The sequence below is a fragment of the Podarcis erhardii genome (genome assembly GCF_964252035.2).
Source record: "Podarcis erhardii genome assembly, chromosome: 12".
Taxonomy (NCBI): domain Eukaryota; kingdom Metazoa; phylum Chordata; class Lepidosauria; order Squamata; family Lacertidae; genus Podarcis; species Podarcis erhardii.
In genome coordinates this window covers 20751552-20768934 of record NC_138513.1, presented here as the reverse complement: position 1 = coordinate 20768934, position 17383 = coordinate 20751552, and the positions used below count along the sequence as shown (strand labels likewise).

Here is a 17383-nt window from a genome sequence, read left to right as displayed (position 1 = left end):
TCTGCAGAAATAGATCTTTTCCATGGAAGCTGGTTAGCAAAAGTGTGTGTGTGTGTGTAAGAGGGAGCCTAAGTACCAGCCTAAGTGATGAGAAACGAATCTAAATATCCCAAAGATGATATGCAAAAATAGATCTTTTCCGTGGAAGCTGATGGGTTAGCAAAAATCTGTGAGTGCGTGTGTCTGTGTCAGCACACACACACTGCAATCCGTTTGTACTACTACAATGAATTTCATGTCAAACACAGAAGTGAAAATTTCATTCTGCCTGACTCATTTATGAAGTACTTGAAAAGCAGCAAACTCTGATTTGTCTTATTTCCACGGGAGTGGTATGATAGGTTTGATTGTGGCCAATGTCTTCCCTTTGGCTCCTAAATCTCTTGCTCCTCATCCAGCCAGCTTTTCAGGTATCAGGTAAGCTCTTCTTCACTTCTATCACCATTGTGAACTTAGCAATAAGTGGAGCTGCATCTTTCACATAATTTTATCTGGTGAAATTTAAATCATCTTCTGAAAGTTAATGTTGTACAGCTAGGAAGTTAAATCCATGAAATGTTAGATTCAAGGTTAATTGGTTTAACATTTTTATTGCTTATAACCATAAGAAAGGTGTGGAAGTCATGACAATAAATTAATGGCCAACATAGTTTTGAATACAATTTATTTATTTGTGTTCTATTGTTGAAATAAAGAATTTACTTCTTTCCCTTCTTTTCCCCGTTACTTATTTTTGCACGATACAGAAATAAATTGTAAATATAAGATAAATATTTTTTGATCTAACAATATTACACAAGCAATATATCCAACATCTGCATTTACATCATAAAAAAGCATCTGGTTTATATATCACCGCTATCCTTTGCACTGACACAAAGCTATTTGATCTAGTGGAACCTTCCATCAGTGAAATAGGGAAAGGGGCAACATTTGCCATTTCTCACTTCCCTTGCATCTCCCTCCCACCCCCATGTGCCAAAGATCCCCCAAGAGGGTTGGGGTCCTCCCCATTCGGCTAATGGAGGGCTCTGCTGGATCAATGAGCTTTCCTTCGGTGTGAAGGACAATACTGGTTACAGCCCTTTGGAGCCTCTTTCTCATGAAGGGAAATCACCACATTGTTAGCTATACTTCAATAGAAGAATCATTTTTTGAAGTGGCTGGAGTTCTTTAATCATGTAGATGATGGTCTATTAACCTATGTAGTTTTAATTTCTAGATATGTTAGATAACCAATTGCTCAATTCATACTCCTTACTGCTGATACCAGTTTTAATGAATCAAGGATTAGTCATGCTTTATGTTTTTGTATTATATTGCTTTTAGGGTTGCTGTTGTCTTTATTTGTAATTCACCTCTAGATTAGTTTCAAGCAAAAAGGTGGTACAGAAATTCTTTTAATTAACTAAAGCAATAATATATCAGTTGTTCACCATATGTTTTCTTTTATTAAAAGCAGATGACCCAAAACATTGGTCACAGCCCATATAATCCACCAAAGCTGCTTTTCGCCAGTGGGTAAATGAAAATATAAGGCACTCGGGTGCTGCTGTAGGTTAAACCACAGAGCCTAGGACTTGCTGATCAGAAGGTTGGCGGTTCAAATCCCCGTGACGGGATGAGCTCCCGTTGCTCGGTCCCAGCTCCTGCCAACCTAGCAGTTCGAAAGCACATCAAAGTGCAAGTAGATAAATAGGTACCGCTCCGGCGGGAAGGTAAACGGCGTTTCTGTGCACTGCTCTGGTTCGCCAGAAGCGGCTTAGTCATACTGGCCACATGACCCGGAAGCTGTACGCCGGCTCCCTCGGCCAGTAAAGCGAGATGAGCGCTGCAACCCCAGAGTTGGCCACGAGTGGACCTAATGGTGAGGGGTCCCTTTACCTTTACCTAAATGAAAATATATGGCACAATACAAGGGTCATATGTTTTTCCCTGCACAGTTAAATTGTTGGGGTTTTGGATGGAATTGGCATCAGAGAGGGAAAGGATCAACTCACTCTTCCTTATCTGGAAGGGTTGGCCCCAGCACTGTGGTTTTAACAAAATAGAAAGATGTTAAGGGAACCAATTTCAGATCTCACACATGCCTACTTTGTCCTTCAAACACATTAAAGAAATATAACATAAAAATATTTCTGCTGGCATGGTTGAGGGTTTTTAGAAGTTTTATTTATAAAGATTTTAAAAAAACAAAAACAAAACCTCACCATGAAAATGAGATGTTGCTTAAAAATAGATACCAACAACAATAGTTAAAGGTAAAGGGAACACATGACCATTAGGTCCAGTCGTGACCGACTCTGGGGTTGCGGCACTCATCTTGCTTTATTGGCCGAGGGAGCCGGCGTACAGCTTCTGGTTCATGTGGCCAGCATGACTAAGCTGCTTCTGGCGAACCAGAGCCGTGCACAGAAACGCCGTTTACCTTCCCGCCAGAGCAGTACCTATTTATCTACTTGCACTTTGACATGCTTTTGAACTGCTAGGTTGGCAAGAGCAGGGACCGAGCAACGGGAGCTCACCGCGTCGCGGGGATTTGAACCGTCAACCTTCTGATCGGCAAGTCCTAGGCTCTGTGCTTTAACCCACAGCACCACCCGCGTCCCTTGCCAACAACAATAGCATAGTATTTAGAATAAAATAAGCTGCAAACTATATCTGCCACAAAGAATCAAAATTAGTGACTTATAAATGGAATAGTTTATTGACCACTGAATAATAAGGCACTGTACTGGATCATGAAAATAAAGTACAGTATTAACATGAAAGGCATTTCTCCCTTTTCTCTTTCAATATTACTGCCTCTTATTCTGAATCCTGGTATTACCATTCTACCAGTGGTTGGGTTATTGGAAAGTATGTGGAACTTCCTCCCTAGTTTCCTATTCTTCCTCTCTTGATTTTACAGACAGTGACAGCTTTCTGATATATAATGAAAACCTCAAGCTCTGTATACAATCTCAGAAATCTGGTTCCATCATCGTGGACAACTGCGATGAGGATAATGAGGGGCAACACTTCAAGTGGGTTTCCGACGACCAGATTTTGAACATGGCAGTGAAGTTGTGCCTGGCAGTGCCTTCCAAGTCAAACCTGGTTGCCCTCACCCTCTCCCCCTGTAATGAGACGAGTGAACTTCAGAAATGGGAGTGCAGAAATGAGAGCCTCCTTGCACTGGAACAGGGGGATTTGTTTTTAAATCCCGAAAGTGTCCAAAAAAGTCGTCTTATACTTTCTAAAGTAACCACCAGCAAGAGTACCTGGAAGATCTACGGAACGAAAGACAGCCTGTGCTCTAAGGCCTATGAAGGTAAAATTCAGAGAATCTGTCCTCTTTCTCTAGATGACCAGATGGTCAAGGCTGACATGGTGCTAACCACATAACTTCAAAACATATCCAAAGAAAACCCATCTTGTAGCAGTCATGGGAGTCCAGTTTTCATCAGCACCAGTGCAAAGGGAGAGCAGCTGTTTAGCCCTGTTTGTTTCTGTCATGGTTATGACATAAATGTCTCAGCCCAGCCTCTTTATCTCTCTGACCATCTCTTTCTATATCTATCTAACACACACACACACACACTAGCATCTTACTCTTTCCTTTAACAAAGTACAGTGGTACCTCGGGTTAAGTACTTAATTCGTTCCGGAGGTCCGTTCTTAACCTGAAACTGTTCTTAACCTGAAGCACCACTTTAGCTAATGGGGCCTCCTGCTGCCACCACGCCACCAGAGCACGATTTCTGTTCTCATCCTGAAGCAAAGTTCTTAACCCAAGGTACTATTTCTGGGTTAGCGGAGTCTGTAACCTGAAGCGTAGGTAACCTGAAGCGTATGTAACCCGAGGTACCACTGTAGTGATAATCTGCATCCAGCCAAATTCAAGTACTGTACTAAGAAAGCTTTCATGTCATATTAGAAGTGGATGGCTTTATTTTTTGGTCTTGGAGGGCCCAACACTTGAAACACAAAATGCTGCTACCAGGACTGGGGTCTCTGGGCTGTAGACCTGGAGGTTCAAGGGTAGCGATGGTGTGTGTGTGAAATTCTATTCAGTTGCATTTAAAGCTGAATCCACCACATCTGCACTTTTGAAAAGCAATACGAAAACTGAAACACAGCTACCCTTCAAAATTTTCTAAAAATTTTCGATAATGTTCTCCGAGTATTCACAAAAAGGCATCTAATAGGAAAGCGTGCATTAAAAAAAGAATATATATGTGAAAATAACATACAAAATGCATTATGTAAGGGAAATTGCAAAAAAAATTGCATTAGTCAAAACTGCATATAAAAAATGTGTGCATTAGGAGAAATTCTAAAATCACGGAGAAATCTTATGAGGATTTTTTAAAATAAAAAATTGCTGAATCTCTCCTTCCACAGTAGACAAATGCACCCTTTCCAATAGATGTTTAAATGATGTTTTGAAACTGTAAGAATTACCCGGGTGGGGGGGACATGCAAGGATAGAAATATAGCCCAACAGTATCAATTCAATTTCTATTAGTTCCATTTGTTTCATTGGTTCCACTAGTTCCATTTGCCTGAGCAGGAAATGCTTTCACTTCCTTTGCATTGCAACAAGGGGGCAGATTAACCAACACTGGGTGGTTGGTAGCTTTCTGTTTATTTCGAACTCTACTCCTGTGTAGAAATTTCATGATGGGCACCAGAGTTTAAGTATGCATAGAATGCAATTTTAGTATATGTGCTGCCGAAGCAATGTAATGAAAATGATATATAGATGGTACATGACCCCAGTTAAACTTGCCAAAATATACCACCTGTCTGATAATAAATGTTGGAAATGTAAAGAAAATGAAGGAACATTCTTTCACCTCTGGTGGACGTGTCCTAAAGTGAAGGCTTTCTGGGAAATGATATATAATGAGCTGAAAAAGGTATTTAAGTATACCTTCCTTAAGAAACCAGAGGCCTTCCTTCTGGGTATTGTCGGCCAGAGGGTGATAAAGAAGGACAGAACTTTTTTTTTGTATGCAACAACGGCAGCAAGGATACTCATCGCTAAATATTGGAAGACCCAAGATCTACCCACACTGGAAGAATGGCAGATGCAACTGATAGACTATATGGAACTGGCCGAGATGACCGGCAGAATTCGAGACCTGGGAGAGGAGAGGGTTGAAGAAGATTGGAAGAAATTCAAGATTTATCTACAAAAATATTGTAATTTGGTTGAATGTTAATAAGGATGCTAGATCATAAACAATTGAGCACCACTAAAATAGTTGGAATTAGGATGATAATGTGAGATTGAGGAAAACATAAAAAATCTTTCATTTTTAGAGAATTATTAATTATATTTAAACGAGTGGGACATAAAAACGCAAACAAGTTGATAAATTGCTGGCAAAATTTTTTATCGATGTAAGTGGGAGTGGGAGGCGTGAGGGAGTCCAAAGAAGCTATGAAAATATGTTATGAAACATGCTATATTGCTTTTTAATTGTGCATTTGTATTTAAAAATCTCAATAAAATATTTATTAAAAAAAATAAGTATGCATAGAATGCAGCCTACTTCAAAAAGACTTAGGAAGACAGCAAGATACTTTGTACCATGTCAAAACTTTGGCTCATCCACATCATATTGTCAGCAGCTCTCCAGGGTTTCATTCAGAAGTCTTTCCCAACCTTTCCTAGGGACACCAGGGACTGATGATTAAAGGGAAGTTGTACATGTGCATTCATGCAACAGAATGAATGTTCAAAACCTAGTTAATGTCAATGGGGAAGCCTGTCTACACAGAAAGTCAACATATGCATCTGAGTATATCTGGCATTCTGTGTTGAGGACTTTGTCTTCATCTCTTCTGCTTACCAACTTCTGTTCTTATCTCATAACAGATCAAAATTATTTCATCATTGCATCTATTCAATTTTCTTTTAGCTCTCTATACCTTAGAAGGCAATTCTTTTGGAGCCCCCTGTATGTTTCCATTCAAGTATCGGAATGAATTGTATGCTCAGTGCATAAGAGACAATGATGAACATGGGCGACTTTGGTGCGGAACAACTGCAGATGTGGATAGAGACTCTTTAACCGGATATTGTCCAGCGAAAGGTAAACAAAAAGGGTTTGTTTGAGCCTTTGGCATTGTGCATTTGTTGCTTAGAGGAATGTTCGTCTTAACAAAGAGAAAAGCGAACTAGTCGTTATTATATCTGTTCTACAGGTTGTGCTACTTAAGAAGAAAATGGGGAGAGGGATCTTTCTCCTGTGAATCAGAACAAAATGAATTGTCAGTAATGTCAGGGTCCCCTTACAGGATCAGGCTCACACTTCTTCAATTGAAAGGAACAGATGTCAAGCCAAAAGCAAGGTCCACAGTAGAGTTGGCAAACTGCTGTATGCAGGGTACAGCCAGTTTTCCTCTGGCCCTCTCATCTCCTTTGAGCCAATCAGCTGTTCAATGGGGAGCAGCTTAGATGGAAAAGGATTTTGATATTCTCCAAAGTGTGCAATTGCAGGTCTTTCCCCTGCTGCAAGAAGATCAAAGCAGAGGGAAAAATGTCTTGGCAGACTTCTGTCCCTTGAAAATAGGCTTTTGCATTTTTTTTCAGTTGCATACCTGCAATTTTCAGGATGCACTTACAGCTTGACATTTGACACACTGAATAGGCATAAGGCAGGGCTTGCAGTTTACCTGCACATTGACCTTCTCTGTATTGTTTTCATGGGATTACTGCACGGCTGCCAACAAAGAAGGGGTCAGATTTTGGGGAGTCAGCTGGGGCCCTAGACTCTTAGCTTTAATTTTTAAAAGATGGAAGCCAGTTGGACAGGGGTGACTAAAGACTCTTTAAGCGGACATTGTCCAGTAAAAGGTAAAACCAAGTTTGTTTATTTATAATATACAGTTTTAATTTTTTTAAAAAATCACGGGGAGTACAACATATAAGAATAAGACAGGCCCTTACTTTGCCATCATGTATGAGCTGCTTAGAGGAATGTTTCTCCTACACAGAAAAAGGGGAATAGTCATTATTGCCTCTGTTTTACTGATTGTGCAACATAAGCAGAAGATGAGGGTGGGGGGAACTTTCCCCTAAGAGTGAGAGTAAAATAAATATAAAGAATGCCAGAGCTCCATACAGGATTAGGTCTGCACTTCTTAACTTGAAAGGGATTGAGATGATGATGTAGTTCAGTTCAAGACAAAATCAAGGTCTAGAGCAGAAGTGGGGCAGCCAGATTCCATTTGTCCCTTGGTCTTCTTCCAACCCTCAGCTGTTAAGAGGGGAACAGCTGAAAAAGTTTTGATGTTGCATGAACCATGCAGCTGCAGATCCTTTCTCTTAAGAAGACCAAAGCAGAGAGGGAACCAGAAGGTACAATTTGAGTAGAGCTACTAAAATGAAATATGTGCCTTTGTTTCTATGTAGAACAATGGTCTCTGTGTGTGATGGTCTGTTAAAGATGACTGTGTCTGGTCCTTCCTGTTTTGGGATCTGGCCAGTGGTGACTCATGCAGTGGGTGGGGTAGAGTTGTATATACATCCATGCATTAGGTGTGAATGTCTACAGGGATAAAGCCAACTCATGTAAACTAACCTGAAACCTGAAGTCCTCTTTGCACACAGGGTTCCAGGAAGCGTAAATAGAAATTGATGTGGTTAAGTTGCTGTGCCTGAAGATATCCCCACCTAATGCTTGAATATTGCAAATGGGGCTTCGGAAGCCACATTATTATGGAGGGAGGCCAAGGGTGCTGCTCTATATGATTTGGGTATCCTCTGGAAAAGTGGTATCTTGATTAATCAGGTTTATCTCACTTGCAGATTTAGCTTTGCCATTTGTGATTTTATAATTTGACACTAGTGTTAACAATGCTTACAGATGATGAATTCTTCTGGACCAAAAACCATTGGACAGGGAATCTCTACCAGATCAATTCCCGCTCAGCTCTAACATGGTACCAAGCAAGAAAAAGTTGCCGGCAACAGAATGCAGATTTACTGAGCATCACCAGTTTACATGAACAAGCGTACCTGACAGGTAGAACATAATAAAGCACACTTAAAGAAGTGATCAGTTCTAATAATATTTTGCTACATAATCAATATTGTCTCAACTATAGGGAGCAATTTCATAAACATAATATAATAAGTACTCTTACTCCCAGCAGAATTAATTTGAATGTCATCCGTTTCAAATGATCCCACTGCAGATTATTCTTTGCATTCATGGTTACCAAATCTCCTAGCAGGTCCTCTGTGTCTTTGACAACAGTAGAAGCAGAAATTAATTGATTAAATCTAATGAAGCATAGCATCGGCATACTAGATGAAATGTTTCATTATATTAATTTCTGCTTAAAATTTAGCTATACTGGAATAAAAGCTGCCACCCTAGAAGCGACTTTTGTTGTGGTTTAATTTTGCTTCCTTCCACCCAGCTTCATAATTATGGATCCCATAGCTACATAATACAAGACAACTGATTTTCTTTTCATTGAATAGGATTAATAAATAGTATGACTACTGCCTACTGGATTGGTCTGATCAGCTTTGATGCCGAGAGTGGATGGCAGTGGATTGGTGATCGTCCTTTCAGATATTTAAACTGGGCTCCAGGTAAGTGAATCGTAATATATATATTATTCTATCTGAATCATAATATATATATATTATTTCTCCCGTGTTTTAGTGTTTTGTCCCTGTAGTTTCTTGTATAGATATTCCAAGAATACTATTTTCTCTTGAGATATAAATGCTTCTGCAAACAGGAAAACAAATAACATGCATTACTATTTAAAACATTACGAGCTACTTTTTAGCAGTGCTCCTAAAAATGCAGAGCCTCCAAATGAATGATAAATACAGTGTTGCTATGTTAACACAGGGCATAGATAATTATTGTTTCTCTCACTCTTTCTTAAAGGGAGCCCATCCCCAGAAACAGAAAAATTATGTGGATCAATGCTGTCTAAGAATGGCAATTGGGAGAATGATAAGTGCCACCAGAAACTTGGATACATTTGCAAGAAAGAAAACTCTTCATTAGATGTTTCTTTTATTCCTTCAGGTAGGATGCTAACCTGGGAATGAAGTTTACATATATTTCATTATGTCATAAGTTGTGGAGTTTGCCAATGGCAGTATTACATTTTTAAAAATCTTATCTCTAGCAGTGGAGGTTTTGCTGTTTGTAGCAGTATATGCAATATAGAACACTTTATTGATGTCCGGTGGCCCAGGAACCAACTGCCACGGCAGGTTGCCAGGAACGGATAAGACAAGAAAAAGTCATTACCATCTGCTTTTTCATTCAATATTCACAGAGAGAGGCTTGGGAATGCAGCCTCTTGGAATAATGACGTTGTCCCGAGTAAATCTCCACCCCTCCTTTGCTCCCTCTTCCTCATTCATCAACAGCACCACCACCCCTACGGTAGCTGCTTAGGGTCATTTGTCATTTGTCTTTGAGCCCTTTGCTCTCCTATATTTAAGGTTTGCTAGGTTCTGGGAGATGGTGGGTCTGGAATGCTTTCTAGTGACAACGTATCAGCGAGCTGCTGCTCCGGCTCTGCCTCCTCCTCCTCCTCCTCTCCCATTTTTTCCCAACTTTCCCCCTCATCTGCCTCTGAGCTGCGGCCTCCCTCAAATCCCTGTTGTAATTCTGAACTGTCTTCTTCTCTAGAAGGGTCAGGCTGGGGAAGCGGTCTCCACTGTTCCTCCTCTGCCCAGTCCCTGACAATTGGACTGAGATGCCAGAGGATATATTGTCATTAGCTAAGAATAAGTTATCAACTGTATTATTAAACTTAACAGGTAGCATTCCCATCTGTTGTTGCCATTACACAGCAAATCTCACATTCCCATAGGTGAAATAAATGTATTTGAATACAATAATGGTTGGTAATTCTATTGACAATAATACCCTCATGGTAAAGAACTGGCTACTCTGTCTTGTTAATATTGATTGTCAGATTTGCCTCTGACATATTTTATATACACAAATTGAGGAATTGAGATTATGACATCCTAATAACATAACACACTTTCTTCTTTAAAAAAATCCTCCAGTCATGCTATCTTAAATTTGTTCTCTTTTTAGATGGCTTGAAACCAATTAAATGTCCAGATGGCTGGGCTGCATTTGCAGGTCACTGTTACCGACTTAAAAGAGACCTTAAAACATGGAAGAATGCATTATGGTCCTGCAGAGAAGAAGATGGAGATTTAATAAGTATTCACAGCATTGAAGAATACAGCTTTGTCATATCTCAGCTTGGCTACCGTAAGTATATCTAGAAAGTTTGGTCCTTCTGGTATCTGCTAAATTAGTGAGATTAAGAGAGAGAGTTTTTTGTTTTGCATTTTTGTTACCACGTGCAAGAAGGGAATGTTACCCTGGGGGGAGGGTGAAGCATCAGTCTGCTGTATTGAACATGAGACCCAAATGTGAGATATGGCACTATTACAGCCTTCACCAAACTTCACCAAACCTAGGTCTCCAGCTGTTTCTGGACTACAACTTCCATCATCCCTTGTTGTTGTTTAGTCGTTTAGTCGTGTCCGACTCTTTGCGACCCCATGGACCGCCAGGCACTCCTGTCTTCCACTGCCTCCCGTAGTTTGATCAAACTCATGCTGGTAGCTTCAAGAACACTATCCAACCATCTTGTCCTCTGTCATCCCCTTCTCCTTGTGCCCTCCATCTTTCCCAACATCAGGGTCTTTTCCAGGGAGTCTTCTCTTCTCATGAGGTGGCCAAAGTATTGGAGCCTCAGCTTCACGATCTGTCCTTCCAGTAAGCACTCAGGGCTGATTTCCTTAAGAATGGATACGTTTGATCTTCTTGCAGTCCATGGGACTCTCGAGAGTCTCCTCCAGCACCATAATTCAAAAGCATCAATTCTTTGGCGATCAGCTTTCTTTATCCCTAGTGGTAAACAAATTTAATAATAATAGGATCCTGTGAAACACCTGAGTTTATTGCAATTAAAGTCTGTGAGCAAATAAACAAGATGCATTTGTGTTCTTAGAGTCAACAGATCTTCTCTGGATAGGACTGAATGACCAGAAGATTCCAAAGTATTATGAATGGAGTGATGGTTCTACAGTGAGACTCACCAAGTGGCAGAAAGGAAAACCCGCACACATAAATGATGAGCAAAGTGCCTGTGTCATTATGAATGGGGAGGTAAAAAACACGGAACCCCCAACAAAGATGTATTTCCTTGGATTCAGTTTTGTGTGAAAGATCAAATACATCCAGGTCCTGCTTTCCGAACACAATGCGTTCCCAGGAATTTGTTAGGCGAGCATTCACATAACAAGTTGACAATTTACATCATTTCTTATGGGAATATTTTTAATCTGTCCAATCACTCTCCTCCCTCCCTCCATGGTTTCTTCCTGAAATGGCTGCAGCCAACCAGGAAAAGAGATGCAAAGGGGGGGGGGACTGATTTGTCTGCTCTCTCCTGCTCCCTGATTTGTCCGATCTCTCTCCCTCCCTGCATGGTTTCTGCCCAAAAAAGGTTGCCACCGACCACAAATGCACAAACAAGTAAGGAGGGAGAAGATTTTGGCTGCTTGGATTTCTGAATCTGCGGTGGGCATAGCGAGGTCTGGGTACTAATTCTTCATTTCCGATAACAAAATTTGTGGATAACGAGCGTTCTGATAGCAGGACCTGTGTGCATAGTGGTGCACCTGGTGCACTTTCACAACCCCAGTCTGTCCTACTGTCCCAGTAAGCGGCAGTGCTGCTGTCAGGAGGGCATCTCCACATGACACCCTTCCCCATACCAACTGCTCTTGTTGAGACCTAATTGTATGTTACAAGGAGGCAGCAATTTCCATTCCATCTCATGTTAGTCACAATCAGCGCTGTTTCTCTTCTGCTACATGTAGAACCATCTTCTTGAGAATGTCACCTTTAGTCTTTTGATTTTTGTTTTTAAAAGAGGAAGCATTTCACAGATATGATTGTGCCAGTACTAAGGTGGGAATTGCTTGTTGAAATATCAGAAGCCAAACATGTCGCTGAATAAAACTTCCACTCATTGGTGGTTAGGCTCCAATGCAAGACTAATTGTTGCTTCTCATAAGAAGAAAAATTACAAATAAATTGCACAACTAATAAAACTAAATTGCAGAATACATTTTGTAAGGCAAAAGATTGTGCACAATCTGTAATAACTGAAGAATTCAAGAGAATTCAGCAAGAGAATTTGAATTGCCTAGCATCAAACTATGCTTTTTAAGGACAAGATAATGCAATAGAAAGCTTTGTATCAACACAAAAGACATCAAGCATCAAGAAAATGAGGAAGTGTATACTTCTTCACTGAAATGTTTATTTCTTTATTTTTCCATTTCCAGAGTGGATATTGGGCAGATTATTTCTGTGAAGAGGAACTTGGCTTCATCTGTAAAAGAGAACCGTTGGGATTTCTTCCTGAAGAACCTGAAAATGTTGATCCAAATTGCAAGAAAGTAAGTCTAAAGTAAACTGTACAGTAGTTTAACAAATGAAAGAAGGTTGATAAATAAAAGTTTAGGAAGAGAATTTATAATGTCGGACAAAATTAAGAAAAGAGGAGTAATATTGTATATAAAAAACAAATATGACCCACAGCAGATCTTCATGGACGAGGAGGGAAGAGTGATAGCTGTACAGTTAAAGTCGCAAGGCAAATAATAATAATAATAATAATAATAATAATAATAATAATAATAATAATAATATATGCCCCAAATGAGAGGAAATCAATTTTACAAATCTTTGGAAGAAAAATTATTTGATTATATGGATCAGAAAATAATAGTAATGGGGGATATGAATGGGGTGGTTTCCCTTGAAATGGACAGAACAATATGGAAAAAGAAGGCTCAAAAGAAGGGAAACTCCCAATGGCTTTTTTTAAGTTGATGGAAAGCTTGAACCTAATAGACATTTGGAGATTCAAATATTGATTAGAAAGAAAGTACACTTTTTTCTCTGAGCCAAATCAATCTGCCGGAAGAATAGACTCCAGTGAACTGACAATAAGAGTGGGGAATGTGGAGATATTGCCAAGGACTCTCTCAGATCATAATGCAATATTATTGGATTTGAGAAGTGAAGGGAATTCAACATTTAGATGGAAATTGAATGAAGGCCTATTAGATAATTAAATGATTCTACAAAAAGCCTAAAAAACTATAAAAGGTTATTTTGAATTAAATTTGAATAAGAAAACTGATATAAATATGGTGTGAGAGACTAGTAAAGCAGTAATGAAAGGTTTCTTTATACATCACAACATGTTTCAGAGAAAGTTAAGGGAGAAGAAAAATATACTTTCATTAAAAATGAAAAAGAGTTAACTAAGAAACCTGGAAATACATTGATAAAACAAAACATTAAGGTGCTGCAAACCCAATTTTCAACGTTAATTAATTAAGAAATAGAATGGGAAATAAAATATATAAAACAAACAAAAATTGGACTTGCAAATAAACCAGGAAAGCTTTTGGCATGGCAATTGAAAAAGAAACAAGACCAAAATAAAATCAATAAGATAAAAGTAGAGGAGAAATTAATAGATAACCTACAAGAAATTAGAAAAAAAATCTTAAAATTTTATAGAGACTTATATAAAGCTTGAAAAGAGGATTTAGAAAAAATGGAGGACTATTTAAGGCAGAATAATTTACCAAAAATTCTGAAAGAACAGAAAGATCATTTAAATGCACCAATAACAATGATAAACTAACCTAACAGTGTGGTCTTTTCTATGCTAAAGGGGAAGGAAAGGGAAGCTTTGCAAATGATTTAAAAGGGGGATATTTTAAAGGTCTAATAGCCTGCATTTCCACACATTACTTTGCTGCATGTTTTCTTTTTTTAAACCTCTGTTTGTATTATGCCCCAAAATCTCAATCTAGGAATCCAGGGAAATCTTATTTTATAACTAAATTCTGACACATTCTGGTTTCAACTGTACAACATCTATGATACCTAGTGCTGGATGTGGATTTCTGTTCAGCAACATTGGTTCAGCAACATTGCTACCAGCAACAAGGTTCAGCAACATTGCTACCAAAAACACGTCTCCAAACTTGTAATACTGTAGTAACATGTGGTTGTTGGTTCTTCTATATGAACAGGGCTGGAAAAGGCATGGTTCCTATTGTTACTTAATTAGCCAAACATCTGCAACGTTTTCAGAAGCAAATACATTCTGTGAAACAAATAAGGGATCACTGGCTTCTGTGGAGAACAGGTAAAAGGAAGCCCATGGGTTTGTTGTTCGGAGGGCGTGTTTTAGTCTATTCTCCCCCTTGTTGGGCATGAAAGAGAGAGAAAATGACTTTCCTGTGTCTATGGGCTGTTTCCAACTAAGGTTTACTCAGAGTAAACCTTCTGAAATTAATTGACATGTGTTATCCATGTTCATTAATTTCAGTGGGTCTACTTTACTCTGAATAGGACTAACAACCTTTTCTGTGAATGAAAGGTGCAATGCCTTTATTTTAAGATGCTAAATTCTTTGGCCACATAACAAATATTAAGATTTGACCTGCAGCATGCAACTAAGCTACTTTCTTGAATGAGCGGCTCCTCTCATTTCTTGTGAATTTCCTATTCGATTTTCAATCTGTGCCTTGCCTCACTTTCCTGAAACATCTGCACTACATGGGTCTTGCAGTCTTTGCCACAGACTTAATCATTGTCTCAGTCTGTGTTTTTCTGTCTAAAGTGAGTGAATGTTTTCTAGAATTCCTTCTAAGATCCTTAATGCTATGTTGTATGTGGCCACTTGTGGCCTAATGTGCAGTCTGGGCTGAGATTCTTCTGTTTCACAGTTTCTTTCTCGGGATGCCCTTGTAGTTTTTGTTTTGTACTTGTGAAAGAGTTGTAGTCTGAATTGTGCTGATAAATTCAACATGCAGGTGTATTGCTTAATGATAGTGGACCTGTAGGCTTAAGCACTTCCATTTTTTCACTGTGAGCTATCTCTTGTCATTCCAAAATGTGCATTTTGACTGGATGAGAGCTAGCCTCTTTTAAAATGTAGGAAATTAATAATCATTTGAATGCATCAATTACACATCGTTCCAGTGTGGTGTAGTAGTTAAGAGCAGTGGACTCGTAATCTGGTGATCCGGCTTCGTGTCCCCGCTCCTCAGCTGCTGGGTGATCTTGGGCTAGTCTCACTTCTCTGAAGTCTCTCAGCCCCACTCACTTCACAGAGTGTTTGTTGTGGGGAAGGAAGGGAAAGGGAGATTGTTAGCCACTTTGAGACTCCTTCAGGCAGTGATAAAGCGGGGTATCAAATCCAAACTACTATTCTTCTCTTCTTCTTCCCTACAGATATGAGCAGGCCTACCTGACTAGTCTAGTTGGGCTTCGTTCTGAAAAATATTTCTGGATTGGCCTTTCAGATGTACAGCAACGAGGGACATTCAAATGGATCAATAGAGACAATGTTCTGTTCACCGACTGGAATTCAGGAATGCCTGGTAGGTACTGCCTGAAGTCTATCAGGAATATTATGATGGCAAGGGAAAAAATAGATATACAGTCATACCTCAGTTTTCAAACATTCTGGAAGACTGTTCGAGTTCCAAAACGTTCAAAAACCAAGGTGCAAAGGGAAGTCTGCCAATTTTAATAGAGAAAATTGAGAAAAATAACTCAGCGGAAGCTGCTCGACTTTCAAGGCGTGTTCGAAAACGGAAGCATTTACTTCCGGGTTTACGGCGTTTGAAAACCGAAACTTTTGTCAACGGAGAGGTTCAAAAACCGAGGTACCGCTGTATAAGAAGGAAAATTCCTGGATGCAAGTTGGGGGCAAGTACTCTTTGGTGAGAGAACTACAGCAAATATTTAATATACATACAGTGGTACCTCAGAAGTTGAACATAATCTGTTCTCTAAGGACGTTTGACTTTGTTCAATTTCCAAGGTGCAGCTTCTGATTGGTACTTGCAGACAGCGGAAGCCCCATTGGACGTTTGGCTTCTGAGGAGCGCTCAAAACCCAGAACACTTACTTCCGGGTTTTCGTCATTCAGGAGCCTAAACTTTAGGCAATAGTGCCGTTCGACTTCTGAGGTACCACTGTATATATTCAGCTAAGTAACTCATTGAAATGTGCTTTTCCATGCAGCATCCAGAAAAGCTTGCACAGGCAGCAAAACTTGGCTTAGTTCCAAAGTGTTGTAAGTGCCTATGTTATTGGAACAGGAGCTCAAGAGAGGCTTGTTAGAGTTATGTGGTCTGAACTTGGAGCAACCAGCTTAGCCCTCCTCACACACTGAGCTTCTCAGATAGACTGAAGAAAAACAAATGCTTGATTACCTATTCCAGTGGTAGTCAAGCTTTTTATACCTACCGCCCACTAATGCATTTTTCAAATTTACTTACCGCCCACCAGTGCTGCAGTAACATGGGGCGTGGAACCGTCTACCACCCACCTGGAATCCTGAAATGCCTGTTGGGATACTGCTGGGGAGACAAAGGCATCATGCCCCCACGCTGTCTCCGACTTCCATTGACCTCCCGTAGAAACGCAGTATCAATCAATTAGTGACATGAGCTCCAGAAATAGCTTGCCACATTCCAGAGCTGATGCATGCTCTATCAGCAGATAATGCACAGCGAAAGATGCATGCAGGAGAGCATATTTACAAGTTTATTCAGCGTTGGTCAGAACAAAGAAAAAAACATGACTGCCTGCTTCAGTGTCTCAGACACAGAGAGAAAATGAAAGCATAGACACAACAGAAACATCCTGTGAACAGGAAATACGCAGGCTGTGACACAAACATCCTGCTCCCTTTAAGGTGGAACGGAAATATCCTAACATCCTCCCCCTTTCCGTGTAACCTGTAGTACCCGTGGTTCAACCTAATTGCAACCTCTGTACATAAACCTTAAGTTGTTCTCTGTTAACAACCTTAGACAACAGATCAGCAGGAATTTCATTTCCTGCCATGTAGGACACCTGAATGAGTCCTTTCTGAATACACTCTCTTGCACGATGTAGCTTAATCTGCAAGTACTTGGTTCTTTGCTTGCAACTCTCTGAGTTCAGCAAAGCCAAACAGGATCTATTGTCTTGATACACTTGTATAGGACATTTCACAGAAACTCTGATGTCCTTAAACAGTTGCATCAACCATTCACAATCCATGAGTGAAAATGACAGAGCATTGAGTTCTGCTTCACAGGAACTTAGGCTTACTGTCGTCTGCTTTTTGCACAGCCAGTCAAACAGACAGTGGTTGTACATGTAGCATACTCCAGAAGTGCTTGTACCATCCGTGGTGTCACTTCCAAAACTAGCATCTGCAAAGATTTCAAGACCTCCAGTCTTCTGACTGGTGAACCTCAGCCTGTAGTGCAAAGTCCCTTTCA

General features: G+C 39.9%; 1 protein-coding gene across 1 annotated transcript in view; it reads left to right on the top strand.

Annotated features, from left to right (window-relative positions):
* Positions 1-246: 246 nt before the first annotated feature.
* Positions 247-17383, top strand: part of LOC309352957 (macrophage mannose receptor 1-like) — an 86632-nt gene continuing 69495 nt past the window's right edge. Inside the window, exons 1-11 of the mRNA XM_081881782.1 lie at positions 247-417; positions 2912-3313; positions 5913-6086; positions 7863-8021; positions 8486-8599; positions 8907-9050; positions 10083-10265; positions 11014-11171; positions 12359-12472; positions 14129-14244; positions 15336-15484. Of these exons, the coding sequence (XP_081737908.1) occupies positions 357-417; positions 2912-3313; positions 5913-6086; positions 7863-8021; positions 8486-8599; positions 8907-9050; positions 10083-10265; positions 11014-11171; positions 12359-12472; positions 14129-14244; positions 15336-15484 (1774 nt within the window). The 5' untranslated portion in view covers positions 247-356. The remainder of the gene's footprint in view (positions 418-2911; positions 3314-5912; positions 6087-7862; positions 8022-8485; positions 8600-8906; positions 9051-10082; positions 10266-11013; positions 11172-12358; positions 12473-14128; positions 14245-15335; positions 15485-17383) is intronic.